The sequence below is a fragment of the Mugil cephalus genome, chromosome 20 (genome assembly GCF_022458985.1).
Source record: "Mugil cephalus isolate CIBA_MC_2020 chromosome 20, CIBA_Mcephalus_1.1, whole genome shotgun sequence".
NCBI classification, from domain to species: Eukaryota; Metazoa; Chordata; class Actinopteri; order Mugiliformes; family Mugilidae; genus Mugil; species Mugil cephalus.
Window position 1 is genome coordinate 3,101,810 of NC_061789.1, and position 13,372 is coordinate 3,115,181.

Here is a 13,372-nt window from a genome sequence, read left to right on the forward strand (position 1 = left end):
GTATAGAAACCTCCCATCCAATTCCACCAATTTTGAAAATGTCAGCAATCACATCACGGCTTGAGACTAAAAACAATTCCAGGTATAAGGTTATAAATACAATTGCTGTACAATTAATACATTGTATTTTAGTTGGGTTGTGTTTTCTGATATAAGTCTATAATATAGAAATATATTGTTATTATTATTATTATTATTACAACAGCTTCATCCTTACATTAAGCTTTTGTTTCACCAGTGCGCTGTTAAGTTACCCAGTCGTTAGCCTGCTAGCTGTTAGCCTCTGTGACTTTTAAACATTTAGCTAACATCAGTGTTCCTATGACTTACAGCTGATGTTACCACCAGATCACCACACATTTTATGTACATAACTTCCCATATTATCGGGGTCATTATACCTCAAATAAGTGTCATTGGACATTATTTTGAGGAAATCCCTTTTGCAACGTCAAATATTTTTCAGTTCCTGTACTGGAGAACTGAGTGTAAACAATTCTCCTCTAAACACATGACTCCTCTAAACACGGTGAATCTGCTGCTGACAGCTGACACTGACGACGAGAGGTCCCACGACTGTCACGAGAACATTACTGGTCAGACCAGGAATGCATTATGTCCATTAACAGCTGCTATTTTTTTAAAATTTGGAATCAGATTTGAACATATGTGTCCACAAGAGGCCAGTGTAAGCAAAGGACTGTTTGTACAAGGTACGTCCATGTTTTATGTAAACAATAAAAAAGAGAAAAGGTTTAAGTTATCATGGACTTGAATGAGCTTTATGTGATCAGTAACCTTGGATGTGGTTCACAGAGCAGCTGCACCCTGTCATTGACCTTAACCTGTTCTGAACACACCTGAATCCTAGACGCAGCAAGTGACGTCAATGCAAATACATTAGACATTTATTGATATGCACTGGCCGAAGAGTTAAACCAACAAAGAGCCACAAAATGCAGTCCCTCAAATATCCACTAGACGCTTACAGTTAGCAAACTAATTATCAGATAACTTATAACCATAATGGTTAAATAAAAACAAAATTAAAGGATGATGCTGTTCGGAATTTCACATTTTCATAGGCAAACTAGAAGCGAGTTAATCTCCATAAATCTCCATGTAAAAAACAAACTGGTATCAGAGCCGTATATTAGAAAGAGTCTGGCCAACTCAAATCATGGGCGCCATGTTTGCTACATCAGAGTGAAGGTTCTACAGTGTAACCCTATGGGGTGGATGTGCTATGTTGAAATAAATGTCTTATTTTCACCATTTACAGGCCTATAAATGTTATTGCCAACGTCTTTCAATATGTAAAAGGCCCTCGCTTAAATATCCCAGCGTCTACTTACTTTAAATATCTTAAATGAGTCTGTAAAATGCTTTGTAGCCCAATCACCTCATCAGTCATGGAGCTGTGTTTACCTTCTCCTCAGTCTCCATCACTGATAAAAGCTTGAAATACCTCAGAAAAATTATAAATATCCAGAAATAATGACAATTAAACTAGCGTTGCCGTTATTCAGTATTATCATTAGCATTATCATTAGCATTATCCCGTCATAATAACCGAGGCAAAATTACGTGTCAATTAAATGATGTGAATTACATTCACACATAGGTTTCACAGTATATATGACGCTAGCTGCTATTTTTCTAAGCCTTTAGTCTAGATAACTAGCTAGCATAAGGCTAGCATAAGGCTGGGTTAACTTCACACTTAATTAATTTGTAAAGCGGAGTGGAGTGTTTTTCAAATCAAGGTTCACATCAATAATAGTATGTCATTATTTTTCCTATATTGAACCTAAAAGTAAAAAGATAAATTGACAAGAATGCAGTTGCTAACCAGTTTTTCCTTTTAACTTTCTGCTCCCATCATTTTCTGTTTCCTTTTGTCATATTTTACCTTTTAATCCAACTTAATTCTCTGTTATACCCACTTATCTATGGATGAATATTGATTAGCTGTATCCAACATGGCGCACATGAAACACGTGACCAGCTCAGAACCAATCAGCATAGAGGGACAGGTCAGACGCTCCATTTCCTGGTTGGACAGACTCTCTGTTATATATGGCTCTGCCTGTTATGATCAAACTGTTTTTGGTCTCCATAGATGGCGACGATGACGATGTGTCTCTAACACTGAACTTCAAAACTGCTCTTCAGAAAGTCATGATTATGGAGACAAAATAAAACAGGCTTACCTGCTTTAAAATATTAAAATGGGTGATTTACAGTTGAATTTAAAGAAGAAAAAACAGAATCCCCACAGAATTCACATTATTTATTTACTTTCCAAAAAGAATGTTCTCTTTAAAAAAAAAAGAAAAAGAAATAATAATAATAATAAAAACAAGATTACTGCCTTATGGTTTGGTTGGTGGTTATTTGGAGACCTCTGGTGGAAGTATTGGGAGACAAATACCTGCAACATGTGGAGGGATTGTTGCACTGGTTTAACTCTCAAATAACACAAAGTACACAGTTTTGTGAGATCGGGAACTTTGTGTGTAATTTTAGACTGTGTTTTCTAAAGATGAGGAAGCATCAGAAGGTTAAGACAGTGGAGAGTAAGCTGTCTTTAATATTAGCTTTAGTGTGTTGACATTTAATTATTTTACACTCTAGTGAAGGGGAGGTGGGACTGACAGGTATTATCATTTATAAACGTCTTTGCCAGGTCATCAGGTTCACTACAGTGGTTCAGTTTATGTTGAAACAGTGTCAGAAAGGTGGTAATTCAACTAATTTTGAATGAATAATACGAATAATAAGAACATGTGTCAGTGCAACACAATACTTTAATAGTACTACAAATCATAGCCTGAGTCAATGTTTTATTTGTATTGTAAATTAATACTGAACAACATGAGATCAGAGGATACAAAATAAAAATAGATGAGATATGATGAGACGTAAACACAATGGACATCATCAACATCATAAATATTGACAAATATTGAGCAGAAACGAGTAAGAGAAATACCTGAGGTTTATGTTTTGTATATAAATAAATATGTATAAATATAAATACCTGCAGGAGTGAGTGTGACTGGTTGACTGTCACACAGAGAGACAGACAAACATTCACATTTGCCAATTGAGAATCAACAATTAACCTAATGAGCATGTGTCTGGATTGTAGGAGGAATCTGTAGAACCCAGAGAGAACCCCCACAGACACAGGGAGAACATGCAGAACCAACCTAATGCAACACTTGATGGAAATAAATCTTGTGACATTACAGAAGCTAATCAAAACAATACGACGACGAACGCTGCTGTAATCAAAGCTAAAGGCGGTCAGGTGAAATATTACAGTGCGTGTTTATTTATTTATTTTTTTATGACCAGTGTATTTCATAATTTTAATCAGAACAGTCAGGAAAGGAAAATCGTCCTGGCCCTTTAAAGACTGCTGCACGCTGTGCGAGGAGAGCATGCGCGGTGAGATGCGCAGCGAGGTGCGCAGTGAGTTGAGCATGCGCAGTGATGATGAGCATGCGCAGTGAGATTGAGCAACGGACCCCCTCACAGCAAAAACAACAACAATCACTACAGTAGCTGAGAGATGGCCCCGTGAAGCCCAGCGCTTTCTGGCCCGTATCAGTCCACTAATCCCGGTCTCATTGCTGCTATTTCCACCGGAACTTTATATGTCGACGGGGCCGAGCTCATGAACTTGGCCAGTCAAAGCGGGGATGCCGGCGGGAGCCAGCTCCTCTTCGCCAACTTTAACCAGGACAACACGTAAGGCCGGGCCGGGGGAGTCTTGGGGATCCAGCGGCCTAAGCTGTCAAGATAGCCGACGTTAGCCAGCTTAGCTACCGATTTTTTTACATGCCACATTTTAAATAAAATATCTAAAGGCCAATTAGCGATTATCTGGCCGTCTGGATACGTTTATAAATGTAACTAGCATGGTGCTATGTGGTCCGGGGCTAACTTTAGCCACAATACATGTAGGTTAGGTGTCATGTAGCGTCTAATGTGACTCAGGGGGAGATTGTTATGAACATTATGTTCAGATTTCATGTGGAAGTAGCTGTTTTTTTTAGCTGTTTAACAGGATTTAAAAGACTTAAAAAGTCTAAAATTTGATTATCCCAATTTAAGGCCTTACAAGTCTTAGATACGAGTATATTTTGCATTATAGGTCATAACTTACATTTAGTCTTGAATCCTCACGTCCACTTATTACCACTTCATTTGCAGTGTGACACCTTCTAGTTCTGGCCTATTATGTTTCTGCTCCTCAGTAGTGGAGTCTACCCTAGGGATGTCCTGATAAATTCTGTTATTATTAAAGTAATTCTGGGTCTCTGATTTTGATTATTTTATGTACTTTATGTAGGTCTTAAACTTGACCCATAATGGTCGGAAAAAACCTGCAGAAACCCTGTTTAAACGCTTTATAGCTAAACACTGGTGCTATATTTGGATATTAAGGTAAAAGAGTCAAACTGGGTCACTGTCAGTGTGTGTTATATGGCTCAGGAAGGACATTTGCACCCACCCAGGGATATTCCGTTAAATGCCGGGGCCTCCTGTTATTGCAAAACTTGAGTCTGCAGACCTGTGACCACTGTCCCCAGCTGCGGATATTAGTAATGACAGAGAGTCAGGCAGCACAACAATAGTCACACTACCAGTCTGATCTTGTTTCTCACTGATGCAATCCTCCGCCGTGCTGCGCTGATTAATGTGTCTGTTTTTTTTTCTTTTCTTTTTTTAGGTCCTTAGCTGTTGGCACTAAATCAGGATACAAGTTTTTCTCCCTGTCCTCTGTGGACAAACTGGAGCAGATATATGAATGTAGTAAGTGTTACTTCTCTGTGCATCTTCTTCAAACGCTCTGAGTTTAAGGCGTTTTGTTCTAGATGGGATGCAGTCGTTGTACCATCAGAGGATGTCAGCATTTTTCCCCACATCCACACACGCCCAAGCTTCCTCCTTATTATTTAATGTGGGATGATTATTTTATGAGCTGTAGTGTGTGCGTGTTTTAAAAACTCAGTTTGCACCCGAACTGCATCCCAAACTGTTTCATGTAATCATTTGATCTGATAAATGATCAGAAAATGCTAGTAAATAATTATTCACAGCCCAGGTCATTGCATAATAAAACAATTCATGAAATTGTGAACAGTCTGGATATACAGCATGAATAATTAGGATTTAATAGCACAGTTTAGAGCTGGTTTCTGTTTAGATTTAGGAAGTGATCAAAGTGTCTGTAACGCCCTTGGAAACTAAGCAGAGTCTGTGAAGTGCAGTTGCAGTAATGTAATAGTAATATTTTTATCTGTGTGGTGCAGAATCTGGAAAATTAGTTATTGAAATCATGTGATTATTTGTAATTAACCATTTTTATCCAATTATGTACCGATGTTATTACAAAACTAAAAGTTTGTTTCCAGTTTGTTACAGTGTTTCTGTGTTATAGTAACCACACGACGAAATGTCTGGCATTAGAGAAGCGAGCTATGAAGCGTCTGCTATCACTTCTGTTCTAAAAGATACTGAAAGTGAAATATACTGAAAGTGAAATAACATGGAAGGACGCACTCAATTAAATGCCTACGACCAAGCAGGTAGCGCTACCAGACTCCTGATAAGAGTTTTACAATAACCCAATAACCAAACATCAGCCTCCCAGTTAAAAGATAAGTAAATGATCCACATTTACTGCTCCGTGGTTTTCTCCCCAAATACAGGATGATGCTTTAAATTATTGTGTCGTCCACATATGCAGCCATTCGTCGACAGAAATATGTGTTAATCTCTTTTCCAGTATTGGTTTCACATCTGTGTTTTCCTCTTCTACTTTCTGCCACATTGTAGAAGCTGATCCCATCTTTGTTTATTGTTTTTATGAGCATCTGCTCATAAGACATGATTTTCTATTAGATTTTACTGGATATTCCTCATAATTTATCATTATTTGAGTCTTAAGATGGTTCCGATGAGTGTTTCTTTAATGTGCAACTAAGCTACTGTTACCAAGCAATTTCCCTTGTGGATCATTAAAGTCTGTTCTGTTCTTATCCAGATTTGCTTTGAGGAAATGTTTTTTGTATTTGTTTCTGTGCAGCCGACACGGAGGATGTGTGCATCGTGGAGCGTCTGTTCTCCAGCAGCCTGGTGGCCATCGTGAGCCTGAAGGCCCCCAGGAAACTCAAAGTCTGTCATTTCAAGAAGGGAACCGAGATCTGCAACTACTCCTACTCAAACACCATCCTGGCTGTGAAGCTGAACAGACAGGTACGAGTCCCCGAACGCCCCGGGCGCTGCACAGGCTTGTTTGTGTTGAACTGTCGCGGCGTCGCTTGACTTGTTGTCGTTTCTGCCGCAGAGGCTGATAGTTTGTCTGGAGGAGTCGCTTTACATTCACAACATACGAGACATGAAAGTGTTGCACACGATCAGAGAAACTCCACCCAACCCGTCAGGTGAGTCTGGAAAAAACTGTATTTTACCATGAACCCAACAACAACAACAACAAAAAAAACAGACTCATACTGAAACTATGGATGTGATATTATTTCTCTTAGGTTTCATTTTCATTTATCAGTTTCATTCTGACACTGGCTGCATTTATATTACTCCCCTAATAATAATCAGAATAAAACCAACTCCTCCTCCTCTTACTTCTTCTTCTTCTTCTGTTCTATTTCCAGCAGATTTGAGACTCAGTTTTTATCATTAATAAACTTTTATAGTGAATTTATATTTAGTTTAGCTTCCATGTAGATTACAGACTGTACATAAAGATGAACAGCAGAACTGTTCCTCTAAAGTGAAGCCAAACAAAGTAGAGCTCCCTCTGGTGTCTGGAGGCTGCAGTGTAGCTCATAAGCTCCACCCCCTCCACGTTAGTGGGCGGGACTTAGGCCAAACTAAAATACACGTCAAATAATTATTTTTCAATGATGGTTTCTGTCATTTTAGTCATTTTTTTATATAAGTTTGTTATTTGACGTTTTGGAAACAGGATGTTGCATAAATGCGACTACCAGTTGCCATGGCAACCCCTCCGTAAAGCGTGAGAATTGTGCATAATCCAGCATTTCCTTGGATCTGATGGAGGTAGGACTGAGTGTAGTATTAATTAATTAATTAAACGAAAATGCGAGTGAGTTTGGGGGAAGTGTGGGTGGGGCATCGGTATCGTGGCTCCGCCCTCGGACCACACCCATCAGAGTTTGACCAATGCAAGGATATGGGGACACATTGTCCATATTTATATACAGTTTATGGTGTCTTTGTTAACCGGTTTGTGTTTGTGTCTCCCCAGGACTGTGTGCTCTGTCCATCAGTAATGATAACTGTTACCTGGCGTATCCGGGCAGCGCCACGATAGGAGAGGTCCAGGTGTTCGACACCGTCAACCTGGTAGGTGAACACGGACCCAGATACGTCTACACGTCAAAGTTATTATCTCGTCCACCGTCCCTTCAGATCTGACGGTCCAACCGTGTTCCAGGCTCTGGTTGCCTAGGTAACGCTCTCGTCAGGTTTCCCAGTGAAACAAGCAGGTCATAAAAATGTTGCGTTTAAAAGAAGAGGAGAAGACAGAAAGATATGTCGGGCTGGATCCAGGTAGACAAGGAAAGACTTTAGGAATCTACATTTTCAAACATTGATATCGAATCGTGGAGACGAAATAAAACTCTAATTACTTTCAGGTGAATCCTGATTTAGTTTAAATGTTTTTTTTGGTATTTTCTCTTCAAACAGAAGAAGAAGAGTTCAACTCCGCCCATGCATCAGTAATATTTTTATATTCTTCATGCTTGTTACCCAGGCAACCAGAGCCTCTGAACGTCCACTATTTACCAACTGTTGACTCCTCTTCTCCGTCTTCCTCCTCCTCCTCTCCTTCTCCCACTCTTCTGATGTCCATCTAATTAAGGAGCAAACACTAGTTCATGCTCCAGTAATATTGTGATGCTCTTCATGCCTGTTACCGTGGCAACCAGAGCCCTTCCCGTCCGCTGGAGACCAGCTGCAGCGACGGACACTTCTTCATTGTCAGGGTTGTTAACGTGCAGTAAATCTTTTATATATGTCGTTGTTTCCGCAGAGAGCAGCAAACATGATTCCAGCCCACGACAGCCCGTTAGCGGCGTTAGCTTTCGATGCTAGTGGAACCAAACTGGCCACAGCCTCAGAGAAGGTACGAGCTGCTGATACTCGGCTCCTTTTTTCCAACTCCTCTTCTTCTTCTTCATCCTCTCCTCCTTCCATTTTTTCTTCGTCCACTTCTCATTCCTCATCCTCTCCTTTGTCTTCTTCCTCCTCCTCTTCTTCTTTGCCGTCCTCCTCTCTTTCATCGTCTTCTTCTTCCTACTCATTCTTCCTTCTTCCTCGTTTTGAGGAAATTGAAATAAATCCTCCTGTTCGTCTCATTAACGTTAATCGTCTCCTTCCAGTGAAGCTCAGTGTTTCTCTTCTCCTCAGGGGACAGTGATCCGTGTCTTCTCCATCCCAGAGGGACAGAAGCTGTTTGAGTTTCGACGAGGAGTGAAGAGGTGGGGTAGAGGTTTGGGGGGTTAACGTTGTCTGGTTGGACGCTGTCGTCCCGTCTCCACCTCCTCCTTCACGGCCTCCGTGTTGTTTCCCGTTTGTTTTTCAGGTGTGTGAGTATCTGCTCGCTGGCGTTCAGCATGGAAGGACTTTACCTGTCGGCCTCCAGCAACACGGAGACGGTCCACATCTTTAAGTTAGAGACTCAGAAGGAGAAGTATGTGTACGTACCTTCTCCTCTTTTCTCCTCCGGGATGGAACCGTTTCATTATTTACTCTAAGATCTGAACTGTAGAACCATTCACTGGGTTCACTTTTAGTTTGACACTGATTTATTTACTTCTTCTTCTCTTTTCCTTCCTTTTCTTCCATCTCTTCTTCTTCTTCCTCCTCTCAGATTTTTATCTTTAAGGAACAAACTGAACGTTATTATTTAAATTTAATTCCTGAGCTCCGTTCAAACCAGAGTAAATATAAATCTACGCTTCATTTGTTATTGGAGACGCTTTTATTTGGACACATTTCTAAATTCTGTCTGCGCAAATAGACTGGAAACGTTTTTAATTCAAACTAACACATGGAGTGGTTCATAGATGTGTTTGTGTGTTTGTGTGTGTTCAGGCCGGCGGAGGAGCCCACCACATGGGGAGGATACCTGGGGAAGGTCCTGATGGCGTCCACCACCTACCTGCCCTCCCAGGTCACGGAGATGTTCACCCAGGGTCGAGCCTTCGCCACCGTTCGCCTTCCTTTCTGTGGACACAAGAACATCTGCGCCTTAGCTGTGTGAGTAAAAACAAAACCGGGGACACGAACGTCTGTTCTTTATATGACACCGAGATCAGGTCTCGTTTTAATGAGACGTGTGAACACAGGAATTAAAACCTGGATGGATGTTAATTGACCCCGCCCCCAAACAGTCATGGTCCAATTATACATCCTAGCAACCTAGCTAAACAGCTAAATGGTGAACCGCTGTGTCTATGTAAGTCAGACACTAGGTACTTCAAGAGCGTAACGCTAGAATGGGCTAAAACCGTAGTGATGGCTAGGTAGCTAATGTCGCGCTAGCAAGATGCTCGTATATGCAAAACTGTACATCTAAGTTAGGGTTACTATTGGCAAATATTATGTTATGCTTTAATATTATAATGTTAGCATGCTAACTAGCGAGTTCACGATAGCTAGCTAACTTTAGCTGTTGTGTTGCGTGTTATTTGCTTTGAAAAAATGTGTTGGTTACTCAAACACAACTCGTGCACAGAGCTGTGATTGGTTCAAAAACCACCCACAGGAATGTTAACGGGTTAAAAGTCTCAACACTCAACATAAAACGAATTATTGCCTTAATCGGACTCGAACAGGAGAATTTAAGTGCATGTAAACACATTACTCTGATTAAAATCGTAGTTCTCATTGTCCGATTGAGACACACAGATGATGCGACTGAATCTGAGTTTTCATGGGATAATGCGTGTGCGCATGCTCCACAACCGCTTCGCTGGCGTGTGACACCGGAACAAAAACGTCCATGAAGCCGATCACAGAAGAAGAAGAGAAACGGAGCCGTCTGAGGGATAGCGCAAATCTTACCTGCACCAGAAGTAGCGCGAACATTACGTACCAGATTAAAAAATGAAGTATTATCCGTCTGGTTGTTGTTTGAAATGCCGCTCTGCTGCTTGAACGACTCTAATTTATTATATCACGTAATAGGTCAACCCGGAAATCGGGCCATATTAACGTGGTATTATCCCGCTGAAAAGACACATATCGCCCCCTAGTGTAGAGGAGGAGAACAGTTATTCGATTTTCTTGTCCTGCATGTAAACTGGGACAAGGACTGTAGCGAGAAAGTTAAATTTTGAGCATAACTCGATTAAGCTCTGCATGTAAACACACTGACTGCCTCTTCTTCCCACTTCTGCTCATGTTTACTATCATTAACCCCGTGTTAATTTTGATCATTTTAAATCAGGATTCAGAAGATTCCCAGGTTGCTGGTTGCGGCGGCCGATGGTTACCTGTACCTGTATAACCTGGATCCACAGGAGGGGGGGGAGTGCACACTCATGAAGCAGCACAGGTAAACAAAAAAAATAAAAAAACAAAGATGATACAGAAAGCTCAGGATGCATCTTCTAAGGGTGAAACTGAGACGTCTTTCTGCGTCTGATTGCAGGTTAGACGGCAGCGCTGAACCCTCCAACGAGATCCTGGAGCAGGGGTCACATGATCGCCCCCTTGTGGCACAAACCTACAGTGCTGCTGTCACTAAAGGTAAGTCACTCTCTTATATCTTTAACTACTCCAGAAATGTTCTGGTCCTCCAACGCTGCCATAAACTCTCTGGAAGATTAGTCTCCAGGAAACTTTTCTTTTAAATGTTCAGCGAGTGAACTCACGGATTCTGTTTAGTGGTTTTATTTTTTATCTCCTACTACCACCTCACCAGACATTCACATTCAACTCATTACTTTCTACTACTTCTTCTTCTTCTTCTTCTTCTTCTTTAGCAGCTTTCACACTAACCAGCTGCCATTAAAACAGAAGAAGAAGAAGTAGTTTTGAATTGTTAGCGACTTCTCATTCCTTATATTTTCCAGACACGTTCTGCGTCTGCGTTGACCCGGACACATTTTTTAAAAGCACCAAAACATTTCCATTCACATCAGGGAACTCCTTCTGAATCTTTTTTATCGTCGTGTCGTAGACTGAACGTCCGTTATGGCTGGTTTCCTAGGTTACTGTGAAGAGCAGGGCGCGGTCGGAGGGGCGGGGCTCGAGGACGACCTCAGCGACCTGCGCCTGGAGGAGGAGAACGAGCAGCCGCCGCTCATCCTGGAGACCGACTGACCGACCAATCAGAGAGCTCCTCTGGTGCTGCTACAACCATGTGACACGAGGGGAGGGAGGGGCGGCGACGGGGCGGGATCCAAGACGTGCGTGGTCGCCCGCGGCGATCGAGAGCCTCTCTCCGTCAGTTTGTCTGTTCACATACATTTCTCTTTATCTCCCCCCCCCACACACACACCCCCTGCTTCACCCTCCCTCCCTCCCTCCTCTCGCTTTCAGTCGAACTGAAGCTTTGCATGTACATGTGCCAACCGCCAAAAACAAAACCCAACAACAAACTAAACACATGCTCCGAAAGACGAGAGCATCTGTGAGTGTGATTTCAAAAAAAAGAAAAAATATTAATAATAATAATAATAATAAAACATGTAGCTGTGTCTCTTTTTTTTTGTAAGACACACACACAAGAGACGCGAAGCACTGTGTAAAAATGAAAGTAATTGTGTAAGTGCCTCATGGTGTCTTCTTCTGTTTGAGAGGGCGACTTCTTTCGGCTCAATAAAAACCTGTTTTCAGTTGTCGGATCTTAACGGAGGTGTGTGTGCTGTCTCTTTTTGGCCGACATCTTTAAAAACGATCTGGAAGCTTTTTTGGCTCGAGCGGGATTTTGTGTGTGTGTGTGTGTGCGTGTGTGTGCGCATGTGTGTGTGTGTGTGTGTGTGTCATGTACATTAGCAAAACATCTGGTAATAATCTCGGTTTATCTCGCCCAGACAGAGGCTCGGTGGACCTTTCCCGCCCTCCTCCTCCTTCTCCTCCTCTTCCTCCTCCTCCTCCTCCTCCTCCTCCTCAGGCCTGCGGTCGTTGGTTGATTTTAAAATCAGATTTCTTTTTTTTTTTTTTTTTCTAAATCTATAACCAATAAGTGAGAACATGCATGGTGTTGTTGACGTGGTACTGTGTCCATACATCTGTACATTTCTAAACCACTGCACCATCAGGGGTTACGACTTTAAAGACACTTCCTGTCTTGGGGTGTTAGTTCGGAGCGAGCCGGGGGATCGTCCGTCGACCGGCCCGGGACGCTGCAGGTGGACGATGATTCCCCCCCATCCCCTCTTCATCCCCCTCCTCTCCCCTCCCCACCTCAGCTCTTTAATCCTTTCGGTGCCTGAAGCCACCAAACGAAGGATTAGCCACGGGGGTTTTGGGAGCGTCAGGCATTTTCTAATGATTTTGTACAAAATGTGAAGCATTCGTCTGAAACTAAAATGAAAAAAAAATAAAAAGTTCCATGTTGATGTATGAGATAGGCGTCTCTTGTTCTTGTTGCATCTTATCACAGCTGATTGTGGAAACGTTCTCTTATGTGTAAACCCACGTGTAACCTGCTAAAATAAAGGATATATTTATTAATTTTAACATCTTAATGTTGGGTTTTACTGACTCACAGTAGTCGCAGTAACCAGTGTCAACTCAAACATCTCATCGTTTATATGTCTTGCTACATATAATTTCACTTTTTCATCCACTGGATGGTTCATTAATCGGTAAATTAAACTGACACAAGATTGATCGTTAGGTTTGTGGCCTAAGATTCAAGAGTTGTGAGCTCTTGATTAAGAAAGTAGTTTAAAGTTAATATTTTGCATGATTTTGATTGATTCTAATCTGGAGTTGCATGTTTCTTAACTGTTGAGTCACATGTTTTTTAATCTGTGGAAATGTATGTTTCTAATCTGAAGTTGAATGTTTCTAGTCTCGAGTTGCATGTTTCTAATCTGACATTGCATGTTTGTACTCTGGAGTGGCTTGTTTCTAAGCAGTGGAGTTGCGTGTTTCTAATCTGAAGATGAATGTTTCCAATCTGGAGTGGCACATTTCTAATGTGTGGAGTTGAATGTCTTTAATCTGAAGTTGTATATTTCTAAACTCTGGAGTTGCATGTTTCTAATGTGAAGTTGCTTGTTTTTAATCTGCAGAGTTGCATGGTTCTAATCTGTAGAGCTGCTCAAGCTCATGTGAGCTTCTGAAGGTTT

General features: G+C 41.4%; 1 protein-coding gene across 2 annotated transcripts; it reads left to right on the plus strand.

Annotated features, from left to right (window-relative positions):
* The first annotated feature begins 3,510 nt into the window (after nucleotides 1-3,510).
* wipi2 (WD repeat domain, phosphoinositide interacting 2) lies at nucleotides 3,511-12,641 on the plus strand. 2 transcript variants are annotated; one of them, XM_047572631.1, is made up of 12 exons: nucleotides 3,511-3,758; nucleotides 4,744-4,826; nucleotides 6,103-6,272; nucleotides 6,364-6,460; nucleotides 7,306-7,403; nucleotides 8,095-8,187; nucleotides 8,472-8,542; nucleotides 8,647-8,754; nucleotides 9,159-9,323; nucleotides 10,516-10,623; nucleotides 10,720-10,817; nucleotides 11,281-12,641. In XM_047572631.1, the coding sequence occupies exons 1-12, from the start codon at nucleotides 3,685-3,687 to the stop codon at nucleotides 11,391-11,393; spliced, it is 1,278 nt and encodes a 425-aa protein (XP_047428587.1). In that variant the 5' UTR covers nucleotides 3,511-3,684; the 3' UTR covers nucleotides 11,394-12,641. The 2 variants fall into 2 exon arrangements, with proteins under 2 accessions (XP_047428587.1, XP_047428586.1); XM_047572630.1 differs by having other exon boundaries at nucleotides 3,514-3,758; nucleotides 8,647-8,760.
* The last annotated feature ends 731 nt before the right edge of the window (nucleotides 12,642-13,372 follow it).

What these genes read in the sequence shown, in the direction of transcription:
- wipi2 (XM_047572630.1), top strand. Translation starts at nt 3,685, where the DNA reads ATGAACTTGGCCAGTCAAAGCGGGGATGCCGGCGGGAGCCAGCTCCTC. An exon ending in TGTTCGACACCGTCAACCTG is followed by an intron (nt 7,404 to 8,094) that starts GTAGGTGAACAC and finishes TTGTTTCCGCAG; the next exon opens with AGAGCAGCAAACATGATTCC. An exon ending in TGGCCACAGCCTCAGAGAAG is followed by an intron (nt 8,188 to 8,471) that starts GTACGAGCTGCT and finishes TCTTCTCCTCAG; the next exon opens with GGGACAGTGATCCGTGTCTT.